We start from the raw sequence: 17,331 nt of genomic DNA on the forward strand, positions 1-17,331 counted from the left end.
CAGGCCGGCTGTATACAACAATCACACAACGATTCAAAGCTTTCTAAATCTACGGTGAAAAGATTCGTCCGTGTTTACAAGTGTTTTTCTTCTGTAAAGGAAGAAAGTGAGTGGATCCGTGTTGTTAATAGCAACAGCTGTGGCGGTGTCTCATTTTTAGGTAAACAGAGGGTAATGAGAGCAGAGCTGCTCGGCCGCTGCCTCTTCACTGCCATAAAGTTTATTAGGGTGTGGACGCCATAAAAATGGCTTCACCACAGAGACACAGAAATGTTTGTTGAGGACGCACGATGAGCTCTGATATCAGTGGAGGATTCACCGCCGGAGTCTGGACATGTGGAGATGCAGACATCCAAACTGTGCCTGAAGCCTGATGAGGGCCACGTCCACTGTTTCAGCTTTAAGGGATAATAAAGATGGAAATGGGCAAATGTAAAGCAGACGTGCAGTCATGTGACTGGATCTGCTCAAAGTGAAAGAAAATAAGACAGTGGGAGGAAGAGTTAGTTCTGCTGGAGGTTTCTTCCTGTTAAAAGGGAGTTTTTCCTTCACACTGTCACCAAAGTGCTGCTCATAGGGGGTCATATATATAGGGTCTACTTTACAAGTATTCTGATTCTGAATAAAAAGCACATTGAGGCGCCTTTAGTGCTGTATAAATAAAACTCAGTTAAATTTAAAATGTAATTTTACTCCACATGTTGAGAACTGTCAGCTGGGAAATGTTCCAGTGTGAAGCTCGGGATCAGGACTAACCCACAGCGGCGTGCAGGAACACTTCTTCGCCCGAGCCTGCTGGTCTGTTTTTGGCAGTTTCAATCTTCCTTCTCCATCTTGCCTGTGATAGAAGGTGTTTATGTTAGCCTAACCACGCCGTTTTCACATCGCAGTGTGGACAGCAGAAACGGAGGCTTTCGAAAATGATGACACCTTTTAGTCATATGATCCAGTCATGTGACCAATTCAACTAAGATGGCGGACAGCATTGTACAGCAGTTCTTTTGTTTGTGCTCAGTTTTGACAACCCTATTAAAGATTAAAGATCAATATCAGTTTGTACAAGCTCCAGATAAAACCCGGTGCTTTTCCTCGACATTTTGCCGCGACGCTCCAAAGAGCTGGAAAGTAAATAAACGGCAGACAGAAGTGACGCAGGTCGAATCGTCTTACGTTTCATCCATGTGCAGCACAGGAACAGCATTTTCAGTGCGGATGAAAACGACTGAAAACGAGAGTGTGGACGCGGAGCATTTCTTGACTCCTGCTCAGACTAAACTTCTTTAAATAACAAAAACTAATAATAATAAAAACTGTTTGTGGCTCATATTAAAGGGTGAAAATGCCCCTCTGTAGGCTTGTGGAAGCTGGCCAATCAGAAGAAAGCAGCTATGTTAGCTTGTTTGAGACAAGAACCAGCAGAAGATTCATTATTATTATTCTTAGCTGCACATCATGCAAAGGTAGGCGAGCCGAAGACTAAAATGACTGAGCTGAGAACGCAGCTCCACCACATGATTTTCTACCTAAAGAGTGTGAAACTATTCACTGGGGAGGAGTGTTTTTATGACGGAGGCCTGGTGGCCGACTGCTGTTTGTGAGCTCTTTTAATGAGGAACGACATCCTCGTCTGTTATCACTGAGGTCAAATGTTCACCTGGCAGCGAGTCAGAGGACTTGAAAGGCCGAGGCTGCGGACGACAGCGAGGCCTGAACTTACGTAACTTTTTTTTTCTCTCGTTTTCATTTGTTTCCAAACGAGCTTTCAGCTCTGTGGCAACACGCTATCAGCTCTGTTCTGCGCTTCCTGGTGACGGTTGGTGTGTTTGAGAAGAGACGCCTCCGATCACCAGTGACAACGTCATGATCTGAGCGGGGTGGCGGCCATTTCAGGACACGTTTTATCTCTTCTAAACAAAATGGCTGCCAGAGAGACCGCACAGTGCTGACCTTGAACAAATCCGTCAGGCGGGAGGCCGACGGCGACTTCGCACTGAAAGTCTTCAAGCGAGGCTTAACGCTGATGAAACGACTCGATGATGGCGAATTTAAACATTTGCAGCAAGTGAAAGATGTTTACTGCATCGTTCTGTCAGCAGAGGCAACAAAAGACAACAAAACAAGCAAATAACTCTCAGCCTCTCGCCAGCGTCTATAATCCTTCAGGGAGTCGTCTCTCACAGCAGCTCATCCAGACTTATACAGCCGCGTGTTTATGGGCCATTTTACCATAAACTTTCATTTACAATATACTTACTGCCCCTAATACGCCCCTGTATTGGCCGCATTGATTGTGGATAAACAGTGGAGTCGTAAAGGAGCAGTGCAGGAACGGTAGTGCGCTGTAAAGGTAAGATAATACTGAAGACATGATGGGGACTACCGGTATTCCCCCGAAGCAGCTCCGTGAAACGCATCCGATGATATTCTCAACACGGAGTGTGTGTGTGTGTGTGTGTGCGTGTGTGCGTGTGTGTGTGCGTGTGTGCGTGTGTGTGCGTGTGTGTGTGCGCGCGTGTGTGCGTGTGTGTGTGTGCGCGTGTGTGCGTGTGTGTGTGCGTGTGTGCGTGTGTGTGTGTGCGTGTGTGTGCGTGTGTGTGTGTGCGCGTGTGTGCGTGTGTGTGTGCGTGTGTGCGTTTTCACTACATTACTTTTACACATGTTTGTACAGAAACATTAACAAAAACATAAAATCACATGATAATTCAGTCTCATCTACTGAGTGTAAGACCAAAAAAACAAAATGTATGAAGAATAACTGAGAAAATGTTCCCAGTTTAATCCGTCAGCAAATAAATTTACAAAAAACATGAAGAAATGAAGATTATAGGATTAATGTAAGGGCAAATACAATTTTAAAAACTGAATAAATATACGTGAAAATTCAGGAAAACACACAAAGAATAACATAAAACAACACTTAAAAATAAAATTGATCACAAATACAAAATAGAAAAACAGAGAAAATAAATATGTTGGTTTCAAGACAAAAAAAAATCAAAAAAAAAATTCAATAATAATTTCTGACCCAATTTTAAAATTCAGGAAAAAACACACAAATATTTAATAGAGAAAAATAAACGTCAAACTCAAAAAGGAATTTGAAATACAAACATAAAGTAAACAGCAGATTCATAGTTACACTTAGATTCACATAAAGACATACACATATATCTGCTACACATTCAATATTATTACAGAACAAACTCTTAAACTCGCTAAAAAAAGAAACAGTGGCAGATTGTTATAGTTTATATCGTTTCATTTACTGTCTGTGTTTCTGTCTTCAGGTGAAACGAGCGGTTTTATGAACAGTGATTGGAGTCTATCAGTCAGACACATTGTTGTCTCCAATTATAGCTCATCATACAGTAAACGAGCGCAGCCCCATTAGCCTACATCAGATAGACGACGCTTAAGTGTGTCCCCTTATCTGCTCAACAATTTCATTTAAGTGAAGTTTATAATATTGTTGTGTCTACATGATTCACAGCCATTTATTAGGATTTTACTGCCTTTAATGTGAGAGTCATATACACTGCAGCAGCGTGCCGGCACTGTTTTTTATAGGAGACCACAAATTATTGCTGTATAAAGTTATAAAAAATTATAGTTTATGATTTAAGACTAAACTACTACAAAACTTATAAAATAAACCTCAAAAGTCAAACAGTGAGGAGGAATATGTAGAGCAGTGTGGTCTACTCGAAGCACAATAAAGGCAATAACAGAATTACAGCAAAAATCATTTTATGTTGGAAAAAACAACATAAAAACCACAAACACTGATTCTGTGCTGCTCTGAGTCACAGACACAAACACACACCTGCGTATAAAAGATATTCCAAGAATGTATCGCAGCTGATAAACACGGAATAAAGTCGACAGTTTTTATATTTGGTTTATTTATTATTGCATGTGTGAAGATTTTTAAATGTTTCATGTCTCAGCAGCAGCTCAGAGACCAACATGGCGTCCACGTGTTTATATTTAAATGCGACGTGTGAATCGTTGACGACTGAAGCTCTCGCTCTCATTCAGAGTTCGTCTGGTGTCGGATCTGATGTTTGGGCGAAAATGTTATGTTCTCATAGCTGCAGTTTTCATATTTGAGTCTTTGAAACTAACTGCTGCTCATACTTCCCATCATGCACTTCTTCCTTATTTACTTACTGTTAGCTGCTGTGGGAAAAAGGAAGAAGCTCCTGTCAGAAGGACAATGCACTGTATTCAGGCCTGAAGTCATAAATATCGAACGTAAAGCAGTCAATAAATAACACGACAACCAAAACCAAGGTCATACAGTCAGGCTCCAGCACGGCGCTTATTTGACTGTTACAGGTATCAGCCGATTAGGCCACAGGTAGGCTCAGCCTGGCATCAACTTCTCATGCTGTGTTTGGCTTATCATCTCTGAGTTTCCATTAAAATAATGGCAGCTGCAGCTGTCTGAGCACCTAGCTGTGACTAACCATGTAGATGTCTGGTTTGTATGTTTTTTGTTCTCATGAGCAGGAAGTATACAATGATATATGATTACAGTTTAAACATATATTTGATATTTCACACTTTTTGAACGTCGGTTATTGTAAATATATATATATTATATATGTATCACATGAAATGTTTACAGTGTTTCAGATTCTTCAGCAGTGTTGTTGTGTCATATTGTATCCTGTTATATTGTAACAGTGTCACAGATAAAATGGGGTAAAATAAATATGTTAGAGAGTATTCAGTGTTAGCATAGCGTGTTATATTATAAACTGTTGTGTTGTATTAAAATGCTGCATATCCAGTGTTCAATGTAACACCTTACAAATGTGTTACATTATATCTTTTATCACATCATAACACGTCTCAAGGCAGTTCTTCCTCTCCAGCCTCTCCAAGTGATGCTCATAGGAAACTGATTGTTGGTGTTCTTGCTAATGTTGTATGTGTAATATACAACATGGCTATATGAAAGAGCTAAACGGCTGTGTCTCACATTAGCAGCAAAAGCAAAGATGGACCACAATGAAAAGCTCGTAATGATAATGATGATAATTACTGTAATAGAACCACACACACACTTTACACGTTAACCCTTTTCTCTGCTGTACTGACTCTCTGAACTCTTTGAGCACCTCTCACCTGCTTTTACCTGCAGTTTATAGATCTTAGTTTAACTGCAGGTTAGCGTGAGTCCCACCCGCCTCACCTTTCCCCCTCATTAACCTTCGTCCCCTCGATAGTGTCGGAGGTTTCAACACAGCTTTGTAGAACCTTGTTCCCGTCCAAGTTCATGTTTGGTAACAGCTGAAGAAACACAGAGTCTTCTTCTTTGTCTCGTTCATTTTATTCTGAAAACTCAAACACATAATTTGACCCACTTTTTAAACATTCAGACAAAAATTTTAAAAAGGAAATATTTCATTCATTTTTAAAGCACAAATGTTAAACGCTTCCTCCAGCTTCTCTAAAGTCAGGATTCGATGGTTTTCATTGTCTAATCTGTTGTTTGAACATCTGAGCAGCAGGACCTGTACCAGTGTCCTTACATCACACAGGCAAACGCATTAACTGAGACTCATACTGGAAGTTTTCATGTTCTTTCAGGTAAAAAAAAAATCGAATAATTAGTTTTTAGATTTCATTTTGACTTTTACATTTTTTTCTCTGCACACTTGAGAATGTAAACTTTGTTACTGTCAGCAGTTTATCTCATAATTAGTTTCTCATGATTTTGACTTTTTGTAGCATAATCGAAATTTTGTCGGACTCATTTTTTAGCTCATAATCTTTAAAGACTTTGTCATACATCCAGTTTTTACCATTAACTGTAATTATCACAATTACAGTGAGTCTTTTTTGAGGCTGGCTGACTTGTGCTGCCAAGGTTTCATCCTACCAAACCATGACCTGTATTTACCCTGAAACCATTTATATGCTAACACTTTGAGCTTTAATAACAGAGACCAAACATTAGCATCAAAACCTGTGAGTTAAATAATGATGAATTATTTTGCTTTCCCTTCTCTAAGAGTTTCAGCTCTGTGTTTCTTCCTCTTCGGCCTCCAGGCTGTTAAACACAGTCAATAGTTAACCAGCAAAAAAAGTAAAAGGAAGTCATGGGGCGTTTGGAGTTCATCGCTCCTTGTATAATTTTATATGACACTCGTGTTCGGATTATATCCTCAATCATCTTAATGTTTTATATGTACGGGGAGCTGCAATCACAGAGATCATCACATTGTGTTGTTGCTCTGCCTGCAGGTTTCAGTTTTCTGTGAATCATTTCTTTGAGTGTTTGCAGAGCTCATGCTTCCCAGACTTTACTCCTGCACAGACTTTACACTCACATCAGCAAAAAGAGAAAGACAGACGAGCAAACAGAAAAGCACACTTTGAATACCACAGCATCATTCTCAGTTATCTTTTAACAAGCACAAAGTTTGATTCAGTTTAGATTTTGAGCCTGAAACCAAAGTGCAGTACCTTTGACAGGCCACTAGATGTTGGCCAAAGCATCCCTCCCTGTGCCATCATTTACAAAATTATCATCATGTTTTATTCAGTAACATTTGAAACTAGTGCGTGATGCAATAACCTCATCAGGGAGGTGTTTTCTGGGATGATCGTTCATCTGATGAGTGGGGTCGTTTTCTCATAGACTTCTATACAATCAGAGTTGGTTTGCCCCCTGCTGGTCGTTAGATAGAATGCATGTTTTAGGCATTTCCACACTGGCTTCACTTTCTGGGCCCAGGTGATGTTTGGACCGAATAATATCCTGCCCTCAGTTTTCTTTGTTCCGCATTTGACCTTCACTGTCAGCATTGTTTTTGACCCAGGTAGCGGGGTCATGATATCTGCAGTTACACATGTTCATGAGCTTTAGGACACAGCTGGCTCACACTGCATTTACTGGTGCATTCATTTATCCATAGCTGCCAACAATATCTCTCTAACCAGTAACTAAAAGACAATGTAGGTGCAGGAGTCCAGCATTTAGTCCTGACCTCGATCAATGACGAGCCGCCTAAGTGGTGTGGAAATGTGGCGACTGAAGTTCAAGAACAAACACGCTCGTTTGCTCCATCAAAGCGGCCCATCCCACAGCTCGACTTCGCCAATTAGTTGATTTATGTGTGTTTTCATATTTGATTAGCTCACTGAGGCCCTCCCTGCATGAGGTTCGATCTGACTTACCCCGGAGGGACAAACACCTGTCGACCTCACTCTGACAGGTGTTTGTAATTAATAACGTGTAACTGGGGTCTCTGCTGTCCTCTTAATCAGGTCATATGAGAGCGGGCTGATGAAAGAGTGACAAGAGTCACTGTTTGCTTTGTAATCGTCTCTACGGTTTCTTTAACAGCACTATTAACCCGTGTCCTACTGCACACCTGGGGGGAGGTTAAAGGTCATGACCCTGGGATGACCGAGAAGGACTCACACCTCTGAGCTGCTGCCTGCTGAAAATGCAAATTCTGCTAAAGCATGCTAACGGCCCGCTCTTCCTGCCCCTCACCCCCTCCACCACTATTTACCCAGACTGCACCTGTGACTGAGCGCGACTTTTAACACCAGGACAAGTCGATGAGCAGTTTTAAGAAGGTTACTTTTAAAATGTATTCCACTACAGATTACAGATTACATGCCCCAAAATGTAACGTATTCCAAATACTTTGGATTACTTAATATATTATCATGCTTTTTACAACTACATGAATGTCCCATTGCTGTGTGATTTATTACTATTACTGAAGGCTACTCTCCACACCAACACCAACCAGATGTTTAAATCTTAATATAAATGAGTAACAGTAGGTGGACATTAGGTAAGGCTGCACTTTTTGCAGTGATTAGATGAAACTTTATTAATCCCTCGGGTGGGTTCCTCCGGGAAATTCAGTTTCCAGTAGCAAAGCACCGTAAGAAGTTCCATGTTACAGATACATTAAGGGGAATGAGAGTAAGGATATAAGCATAAATACACCATATATACACATATATAGATACAGAATATACAATATGGATAAATAGGATTGAGTGAGTATATTGCACAGTCGAATATAAGAAAAAAAAAGACAAAACAAAAAACAAATATTGCACAGTGTAGAAAAGCACCTACAACTCAGTTGTTCCCCCCTCCCTTGTCCCCCTGTCTCCCCTCCCTCTCCCCTCCAGTGAGGAGTTAAACAGTCTGATGGCGTGTGGGACAAAGGAGTTTTTAAGTCTGTTGGTTTTTGACTTTGAGATCTGGTATAGAAAACTATTCCTCGCGTATATAAAACAGGTCCGCGGCTCCGAACCGTAGTAAAAGGACCTCTGGCTGATACGTCGGGTTCGTGTCGGGCTTGTAGCTGAAAACTAGCTTTACTTTGTTGTCTGGGTCAAGTTTGCTAGCAGAGACAGAGAGAGGCGTTGAAAGACTGCTGCAACGGAGCTTATTGTTTCAGAGGAAAACACGAACACAGCGTACAGTCGAGTCTTAACAGCTTACTTACAGCTGGGCTCGTCAGTGGTTATTATTATATTTACATGCTTCATACATGCTATGCCTGTAACACTCTGCCTGTTGCCTTCATATTAAATCTTTTTTTGAATAACACTTTTTAAAAATGTTTCTTCACGTCATTGTGCAGCCGCAAGTAGAGGTGACATGAGCCGCGAGATTGAGACACAGACATTAGAGCCTCTTAATGCGTGTTTGGGTTTCCACCGGCGTGGAATCACCAAAAATAGAGACGGCATAGCCGAACATATGAAACAGGAAAGACCGCCTTTATTTCAACAAAGTAACTGTATTCTGATTACCACCTTTTTAAACGGTTACTCATATTTTGTATTTTAAACACATGTTACTCCCCAACACTGCAGAAGCGAGCTGGAGGAAGAAGGGAAGCAGGCGACAAACAAACTGCAAAATATGCTACAAGTCAAAGAAACGCCTGCAGCCTCAGGCTCACGCAGCAAGGTGTTCCTAATGTTTTGCCCATACTATCATGATTATATTAATTGAACTGACAAAAAATGTTCAGTAACATAACTTATATTTTTATATATTATAATGAGAGCAGGTTCGAGGGATTTATACACTCAGTGTGGTAACTGCTACGTTACAAACAAAGGTCAAAGGTCACTGTAAAACATGCTCATTACTGATTTTTTTCTGTGAGAGCTGTTTTAGTTCTTTGTGGTTCAACACTGTAACAGCACTCGGGCAGACGGTGGTGTTTCAGCGATGCTCAGCTGTTCAGCATTTCACACTTAACACGGAGAAAACAGTGTGAAAGCACTTTGAGTACTCAGAGTAAAAGCTCGTCGTGTAAGTACACCTCCAGTTACCTGTGGAAAGCTGTCATGCTAAAGACAGCCAGAGACTCGTTCATTCGTCAGTGAGATGAAACTAAAATAATGTCTGCGGCAGGATTTCCGCCTCGCTGTTGAAGTTTTTCTGCAGATATGAGCACCCTCGTTTACAAGCCTTAGAGACTGTAAAGGTTAATCATTTAAACACACACACACACACACTGTCATGCACACAGAGCAGCGTACAGTCGGCGAGGTGTGGCGGTTCTCATGGCTTTATGGGGAGAATGTGTGTCATAAACGCTGCGGGTAAATACAGGAATGCTGTCTGCGGCGAGCTGATGAATGGTTATTTGAGAAAAGCGTGTTTGATGATGAGCTCAGCTGTGGGAAGAACACAGCATCACTCTGTTTATCAAAATCTGACTCCATATCAAAGCTTTATTCTCTAATGGCTCCTGGGTGAAGTCCATGACCCAGACCTCTGTGGATGGTGTCGGCGGTGTTTTGGCTCCACGCTGGGACTCTTATCTGCAGAGCTGACGTAGGAGGAGTCGGATGTTCATCCATCCTTGCTGATATCAAGCGATTATCCTCAAGTCTATATTTCAGAGTCCTCTTCGATGTGGGAGGCCACAGATCTACAGTCCTTTAAACCTGTATAATTTGAAATGTCCAGGAGGCGGCGACTCTTCTGGTCATAAATGCTTCAGTAAACACTCTCATGATGCGTTCATGGTTCCATCAGCAGTTGGAGATATCATTGAATACAACTTCAAGCTATTTATGTAAACTTTGGTCTCATTGGAGTAAAAAATGGCCGTAAGATGATTGGGGACCCCAAAAGTGGAGGTCTGGTTGCCTTTGATCGCTGCTCCAATGGTGTCGGAATATCCTGGGAAATAATAAAAAATCCTGATTATCATAGATATATCTGGGTTATCAGGCAGCAGATAAAGCTGTGATTTAATGTTTATCTGTGACTTAATTTGGTGCGTGTTGAGTCGAGTGTTAAAGCTCAATAAATGTTATTTTATTGTACACGTATGTAAACAGAGTCTTACTTCTTGCTCAGCAAACACAGTGTGATGGTGAAATGTGACGAATTCCAAAGTCTCATCAGAGCGTTGGTCATGCAGTGGCTCGCTTCCTCTTCTTACCGCGAGGCCTTCAGGCTGTAACGTCCGCTTCCCTCTCGTGGCGGCGTTATTCCCATCCTTGTGTTTGGATCAAGTATTTAGGAACACCTGGAAACCTGCAGAGACTCCTCTTTAGTCTCAGAGGTGAGTGACAGTGAACGTTTTTTATCACCTCTCAGAAAACACTTCTTCTTATCTCGTCATCAAGTTTTTCTTCTTATTTCCAAGTCACTGTGCCACAGTTATTATTATTATTATTATTATTATTATTATTATTATTATTATTATTATTATTCGTGTTATTTGTCACTAAAATTAACCTGCAAATGAAAAAGAAGCAGAAGTTTGTGTTTGTGAGATTCAATAAAAAATAGTTTATAGTTTTCAGTTTAATTTAATTTCATTCAGCAGATTTTTCCTAAAAGAGTGTCATAGAAATATTCAACCATTTAAAAAGTTTTAAGTGTTAATTTTCTGATTAATTTTTTGTTTGTCAAGCAGCCAAAAATAAAAGAAAAATGCAGACTGATTGTTTCAGAGATTCTTCTTGTTTTAATTTCAGTGAATTACATTTTTAGATGTTTTCCACATGTTTGGTTTAGTTTGATAACTTTGGTTTGTAGCTTATTTTTCACGCAGGCTTTAGAGTTCAATATGTCTTCCTGTGGCGCCCCCTGCAGGTACTGTGTAGTTATAACCTCAAAGATACTCAAAAGTTTAAACCATGAATATTTAGAGGTAGAACTTTGTCATATTTAAAAGACATAAAGTAGAAAAAACATCAGTTTAAATCAATGATAAACTTATCTCGTGATGTAAGCAAAATGATTAAAACGGGAATAAGAGACAAATCAAAAACCTAGATTTGCTCAACTTTAATGACTTACTTTTATTGTACTTTGAAGTTTATTAAAACGTGTTATTATGTGTTTCGTATTACTTATCTTGTTTTGTTAATTAAATTTGTCTACATAATACGAGACATCAGGTGTTAGTTGTAAAAGAAATTAATAAAATCTTGATTTTTCTGATTTATAAATTTGAGGTTTATTTTGAAAGCTTTTAACTCGGAGCAGTTGCAGTTCCTGTGTTTTCTTTCATTTCCGGATTCGGTCAATGGCTCAGCTGTGAACGGAAACAGTAGAAGAAGAGGAAGCAAAGGCGCAGCGAGGGAAGTTAAAATGTCTGCTCCGAAAACAATCCCGAAAGATGCTCAGGTCAGAAACGAGCTTTTTCATTTATATTGTACAGTTTGAGTCGAGCTTTTTGCTTTGCTCGATAATCTTTAATGCATCCGCGTTGCTCGTTAGCTAGACTGGCCTGTCTTAGCTAGCGACACTGCAACTCAAAGCAATAGCGGCTAACATGCTAGCCTAGCTGCGAGCCTGTCGGTGTTTTGGTGCAAATTTGGTTCACATTGGGGAGTTTCTTCTCCCGTTTATTGTCTGATGGTGAACTTTGTTGCTGGATTTGTGTTGATTAATTGGTGACCCTTTGCAGTTGTGCAACATGATAGCCTGCTTAGCTTAGCAACGTTGCCGTTCAAAACAATAGCAGCCGCACTCTAGCCTAGCCTTTAGTCGCGAGCTGTTGGTGCTTTGGTGAAGCCGTTTGTCACCCTATGGTGTGTTTGTAAATACCCTGGTTTGGTGCACCCTGCGAGACAAGGCCGGACGCTGTACCTCGCTCCAGCACCACGTTTCCGGGATAATTTATTTATCCAGCTTCTTTTATCCTGACAGTTTTCCAGAGAGTAAAAATGGGAGATGCAGTAAAAATCTGCGGGAAAAGTAAAATTGAGAGCATGTTTGAGTTTGTTGCACTGAGATTTTAAGTTATTCGTTTCCTCTGTAGGTGATGATCCAGATCCTGAAGGACATGGGAATCACAGAGTATGAGCCCAGAGTCATCAACCAGATGCTGGAGTTCACCTACAGTAAGTTATTTCTGTTTCAGAGCCAATGGGAACAATGCTCTGATATCCCGACTGAATATTTCTGACACTCTCGGACAAAGAAGGATTATTCTGAACTGCGAATCATGCAGGAGCTGTTCTGAACAACTCAGTTGTTGTTTGTGTCCACAGGATACGTGACCACCATCATCGAAGATGCCAAAACCTACGCCTCACACGCCAACAAGTCCAACGTGGACGCCGACGACATCAGACTGGCCATCCAGTGCCGCATGGATCAGTCGTTCACCTCACCTCCGCCACGAGATGTAAGTCTTCACAGATGGGTGTAACGTTCGCTTCTTGATTCGTTCGTCAGGGGTCTAGAATGTCAGTGAGGAAAATGGAGACTGCAGATTCTATTCTGATCATTAAGACCGTCACTCTACAGGAACCAGCTGACTGTAGCGACAGGGCTGATCTGATAGCTGCTTCACCCTCTCTGTGTTTCCAGTTCCTGTTGGAGGTTGCCAGGCAGAAGAACCAGACCCCCCTCCCTCTCATCAAGCCCTACACCGGCCCCCGGCTGCCCCCAGACCGCTACTGTCTGACCGCCCCCAACTACAGACTGAAGTCCATACAGAAGAAGGTGAGACACAACCTCTCGTGGTCATCCTCAGCTTTCACGTTGTCTTTGTTTGTGGTTACCAACAGTTTATTTTCCAGGTGTCGTCGTCTGCCAACAGGATATCGGTGCCTCGCCTCAGTGTCGGCGCCGTCACCAGCAGGCCGACCACGCCCACGCTCGGTGAGTTTCAGCTTTATCATTATGTGATTTATAAATCCAAGTATTAAAGTACGATTCTGGATGCTGAAAGCGTAGCGCCATTTCCTCCTCAGGGACGCCGTCTGTGCAGTCGGTCACCACTAAAGTCGGGACTCCAGTGTCTTTGACGGGTCAGAGGTTCACTGTGCAGATCCCGCCGCCCTCTCAGACGACCACCACCAAACCCAGTAAGAACAGAGCCGTTTTATTTTTTGCTTCATGCTTTGATGGAACAAGAGTCAGACGTATGAATACCTGTGAAAAACACTTTAATGTGGAAGAAACTGTTAAAAAGTTCTCCACCAACTCCTGAACACACGGACAAAAATCTGTCCAGAGAAACATTTTAATGGCCAAACAGAATCATGTTTAAATGAACAGTTTACTTATATAAAAACCTTGATGCTCGCTCTGTCCCCATAGCAACGCCATCCACACCCGCTGTCTCCAACGTCCTCATCAACCCATCTCTGATTGGCTCCAAGAACATCCTCATTACGACCAACATGGTGTCACAGAACTCCGGCGGAGAGTCGCTGAAGAGGAAGCATGAAGACGACGACGACTACGACGCTTTATGACGCTGAATGCGATGCCGCCATTGCCACTTTTGTACTGACCTATAAAAAATTATCTCAGTAGAGACTGTAGGAGGCTCCTGACAGTTTGTTTGAGAGGAACACGACGCCTGCTCACAGCGGGACTGAAGCTGGACGGTGGGTTCAAAGCTGCAGGGCGAAGGAAAAGTGAAGTGATTCTCAATAAAATGAATAAAAGATGTGATCACGTCTGTTTGTTGGAACCCAAAATTTACATTTAGAACAAGAAGAGTTTTTAACTTATATATCTGAAGGTTTCACTTTTGAGTCCTGTAGTGAAAAATGTTCACTTCTGAAAAAAAAATCCCTAAAACATTTAAGTCAAACATTTGTGGGTTTTTTTTTTATTTTTATTTTTATGAAATTGATGAAAACCAATAATTCCACTAATATCCAACAGTGAGTCACTCCTCATAGATTCACATGTTAAAACTTTACAGCAGAAATAATTATGTTTACAGACGTATACACAAACTGATAATTTGATCCTGAACAACTGTACATCAAAGTGGTGATACTTTTTTTTTTTTTTTTTAAATATAATACATTTCTTTATATTGTGGTGTAAGTACTTTTTGGTAACGGCATCTGGATGTTTGACAGTATCAGATTAAGAAGGATGGAGGGATCCTTCACTGTGACACAGACACAGTTTTGTGGTTTAATGAGAAACTGCATGTTAAAATAGACTGCATACAATTATATAGTTCTGAAAATGGTTACTTTAGTCAGAAAACATGAGTACACATGTTTAAAAAGCCTTTAAAGGCTCGACCTGAACTATTTTACTCCCCCCTTGATTTATAAAAATGTAATAAAGAGACCACATTGGGGGGGGTTGTGTTTTCTTACTGGTGTGGAGTTCCACAGGGCTCTATCATGGGCCCTCTACTTTTTGTTCAAACATTGTAGTTGTGACTTTCGTTGTGTTGCTTTAGTTTTTATTGGGTCCTGGATGATATGTTTTAAGATGTATACGGGGGAAATGCAGTAATTCAGTTTGCCATGGACTATTCTGCTTTAATGTATTCTGATGAAAAGTATGTTTTATCAGGGAAAAAAATGATCTTCACCCAGTTCAAGTCACCTTTAGCATAATTTAGCCTTGGAAGAGACACTGAACATTAAAATAATTGAGACTTCTCTCCTGTCAGACCTTATATGCTGGTTTATTTTTTTTTCTTTAAGAGCATGAACGTAAAGTGCAGATTTTCACATGGAAACTTTAGCGCTCGGCTGGATTTTGTTTTTCATGTCGGGGTATTTTAAATGCATTTATCTGACCAGTAATATTGCTGATGTGGTATCAGACTAGTTTGGATGTTACTGAGCACCAGGGATGGGAATAACGGTGTTACTTTTTTCAGTAACGAGTAACTAACTAATTACTATTTCTATCGTTACAACGGCGTTACCGTTACTAACTAAGAAAATGCGGTCATGTTACTATTTTTCAACAAACAGACGGTTGAAGCTGTCTTCAGCTTACCGCATCTTATATCAGTTGCACGGAAGTAGCTGTCCATGGCTGTATCCCAATTCAGGGTCTGCAGCCTTAACGGTCCACAAGGGCCGCGTACTTAAAGACCGCTAAGGCCGGAAGTGCGAGGCTTGTGAAATGGGGCGGTCTAGCAACCATGATACTAACAGCTGGAAACGTGTCATACAGCTTTGTTTGACAGAGATGAAGGAGAAAATCTTGTGTTCATTTGTTTGTTTCTACATGAGCTTTGATCATTCTCTGATTAAGCTCAGCTATTGAACGGCGTATATTTTAAAGTAAAGGCTTTAAAACCAAGTTAGTACAAACGTCACTAATGTCACATGACTTTGCCGACATGTGGCCAACAGTAATGTTTTAATGTTCTTCGTTATTAAACATTTGCACATAAATAAGTGACATAATATTCAGTACTTAAAGTTCACTCTTCGGCTGCCCCTCATCCGCCGTTTTTTTCGGCAAAATTATCCACACGCACCGCCGCGCTATGCATTCTGGGATATGTTGGGCCACTAAGTCTACACCACCACATCCTTAAAATTCAGGGAAATGAAGGACGCATGTGAGGGCCGCATTTCGAGCAGCCTTCGAATTGGGACAGCCTTCGGCGCGCCGCTGTGACATAATCGGCCTTAAAATGCGGCCTTTAAGGCTGCAGACCCTGAATTGAGATACAGCCTTCAAGACATGTTGAGGAGGCCATTTAGCCATTTCAATCAGCTGTGTTGGATCAAGGACACATCCAAAACCTGCAGGACATTGGCCTTCGAGGCCTGGAGTTCGAGACCTGTGTATTAGAGCATAAGAACAAACTTAAACCTCCCATTATCCTTATTGTATTGTATTTAGTTAGCACAAGTTGGGAATGTTTTATTTAAACATCATTTATTTGGACTTTATACAGCCTATGTAAGTAGGCCGGGCGCTACAACTTCAAGCAGGTGTGCGCGCTCCCGCGGGCGGCAATCACGATCACTTTCTGGCACAACACCTGGAGCTCAGGGAGTCATGATAAACAATATATACGCGTGTTTTTCCTCAATAGTTTCATGTTTACTGTCTAAGGACAGCGCAGCGAGCACGCTCTGCTTATGAGCAAGAAATAAAAAAACAAAACATAAAACAGCCCGTTTGTGTTGGTGGAAAAATGTAACATGTCATGTCGACCAATCAAAAAATGATTTGGCAACATGACGTTTGGTTGTTTAGGAAGAGAGAGAGCGAGTTTTGAGATGTGAGAGATTTGTGACGTTTAGCGTGTTTGCAGTGTGTAGTTAATGTGTTGTGTTGTGTAGTTAGTGTGTAGTGTTGTGGATAGTTTTGTGTTGTGTGTCAGAACATTGAGGCGACTGCTGTCTCCAGGTAGAAACAGGAGTGATACACCTGCTGCTGTCAGACCTGCAGGTATCAGGCTGTGATGTTTCCTTTATAGTGGACAGAAATGTTTGGAGTGGCACAAATAATTTGTGGCATCTTATTGAAGAACAGCTGATTGTTCTGTAAATAGAAATAAATATAAAAATATAAATTGTGTAAATAGTTTGAAAAGATTATTTTTAAAAAAAGGGTCAAAGGTAAATGGATGCAAATAACTTTTTTGTTTGCAAAACTTGTGCGTATGATTTTACACATGGAGACACAAATATAAACTGACAATTTATATTTGCATTTAAAGTTATGAAATATGATCAATAAACATGTTTGTGGTTGTTACAGTAAAAAATATCACTTTCTACCCAGATTTTATGTTTTTTGTCTGATTTTAGATCAATTGTGTTTATACAGTCTGTCAAAATGAAAACAACTGTAAATTCAGACACGTGAGGCTGTGCTGAAAAGAACGAGACCAAACAAGGCAAATAAATAGTTTTTAAGGGAAAATGTGGAGGAAACAGATTATATCCTGGACCCCAGAGGGTCAAACATTTTTTTTAAGTAACGCAATAGTTAGTTTTCAAGTAATTAATTACTTTTAGAATCTTGTAAATCATTCACTAACAGTTACTAGTTACTACTTCAAAAAAGTAACTATAATTAATTACTTTTTCAAAGTAACTTGCCCAACACTGCTGAGC

At 40.7% G+C, this 17,331-nt stretch overlaps 1 protein-coding gene across 1 annotated transcript; it reads left to right on the forward strand.

Moving 5' to 3' along the window:
• Positions 1-11,511: 11,511 nt before the first annotated feature.
• On the forward strand, positions 11,512-14,898 carry taf9 (TAF9 RNA polymerase II, TATA box binding protein (TBP)-associated factor). The gene is made up of 7 exons (XM_085289949.1): positions 11,512-11,653; positions 12,291-12,372; positions 12,523-12,659; positions 12,845-12,979; positions 13,057-13,138; positions 13,231-13,344; positions 13,580-14,898. Exons 1-7 carry the CDS (start codon positions 11,618-11,620, stop codon positions 13,735-13,737), a joined length of 744 nt encoding a protein of 247 aa, XP_085146075.1. The 5' UTR covers positions 11,512-11,617; the 3' UTR covers positions 13,738-14,898.
• Positions 14,899-17,331: the final 2,433 nt, after the last annotated feature.

The sequence above is a fragment of the Mchenga conophoros genome, linkage group LG10 (assembly GCF_057382185.1).
Source record: "Mchenga conophoros isolate Kocher_MC1m ecotype Shallow Benthic linkage group LG10, M_conophoros_male_GT1.1, whole genome shotgun sequence".
In the NCBI taxonomy this organism is placed as follows: domain Eukaryota; kingdom Metazoa; phylum Chordata; class Actinopteri; order Cichliformes; family Cichlidae; genus Mchenga; species Mchenga conophoros.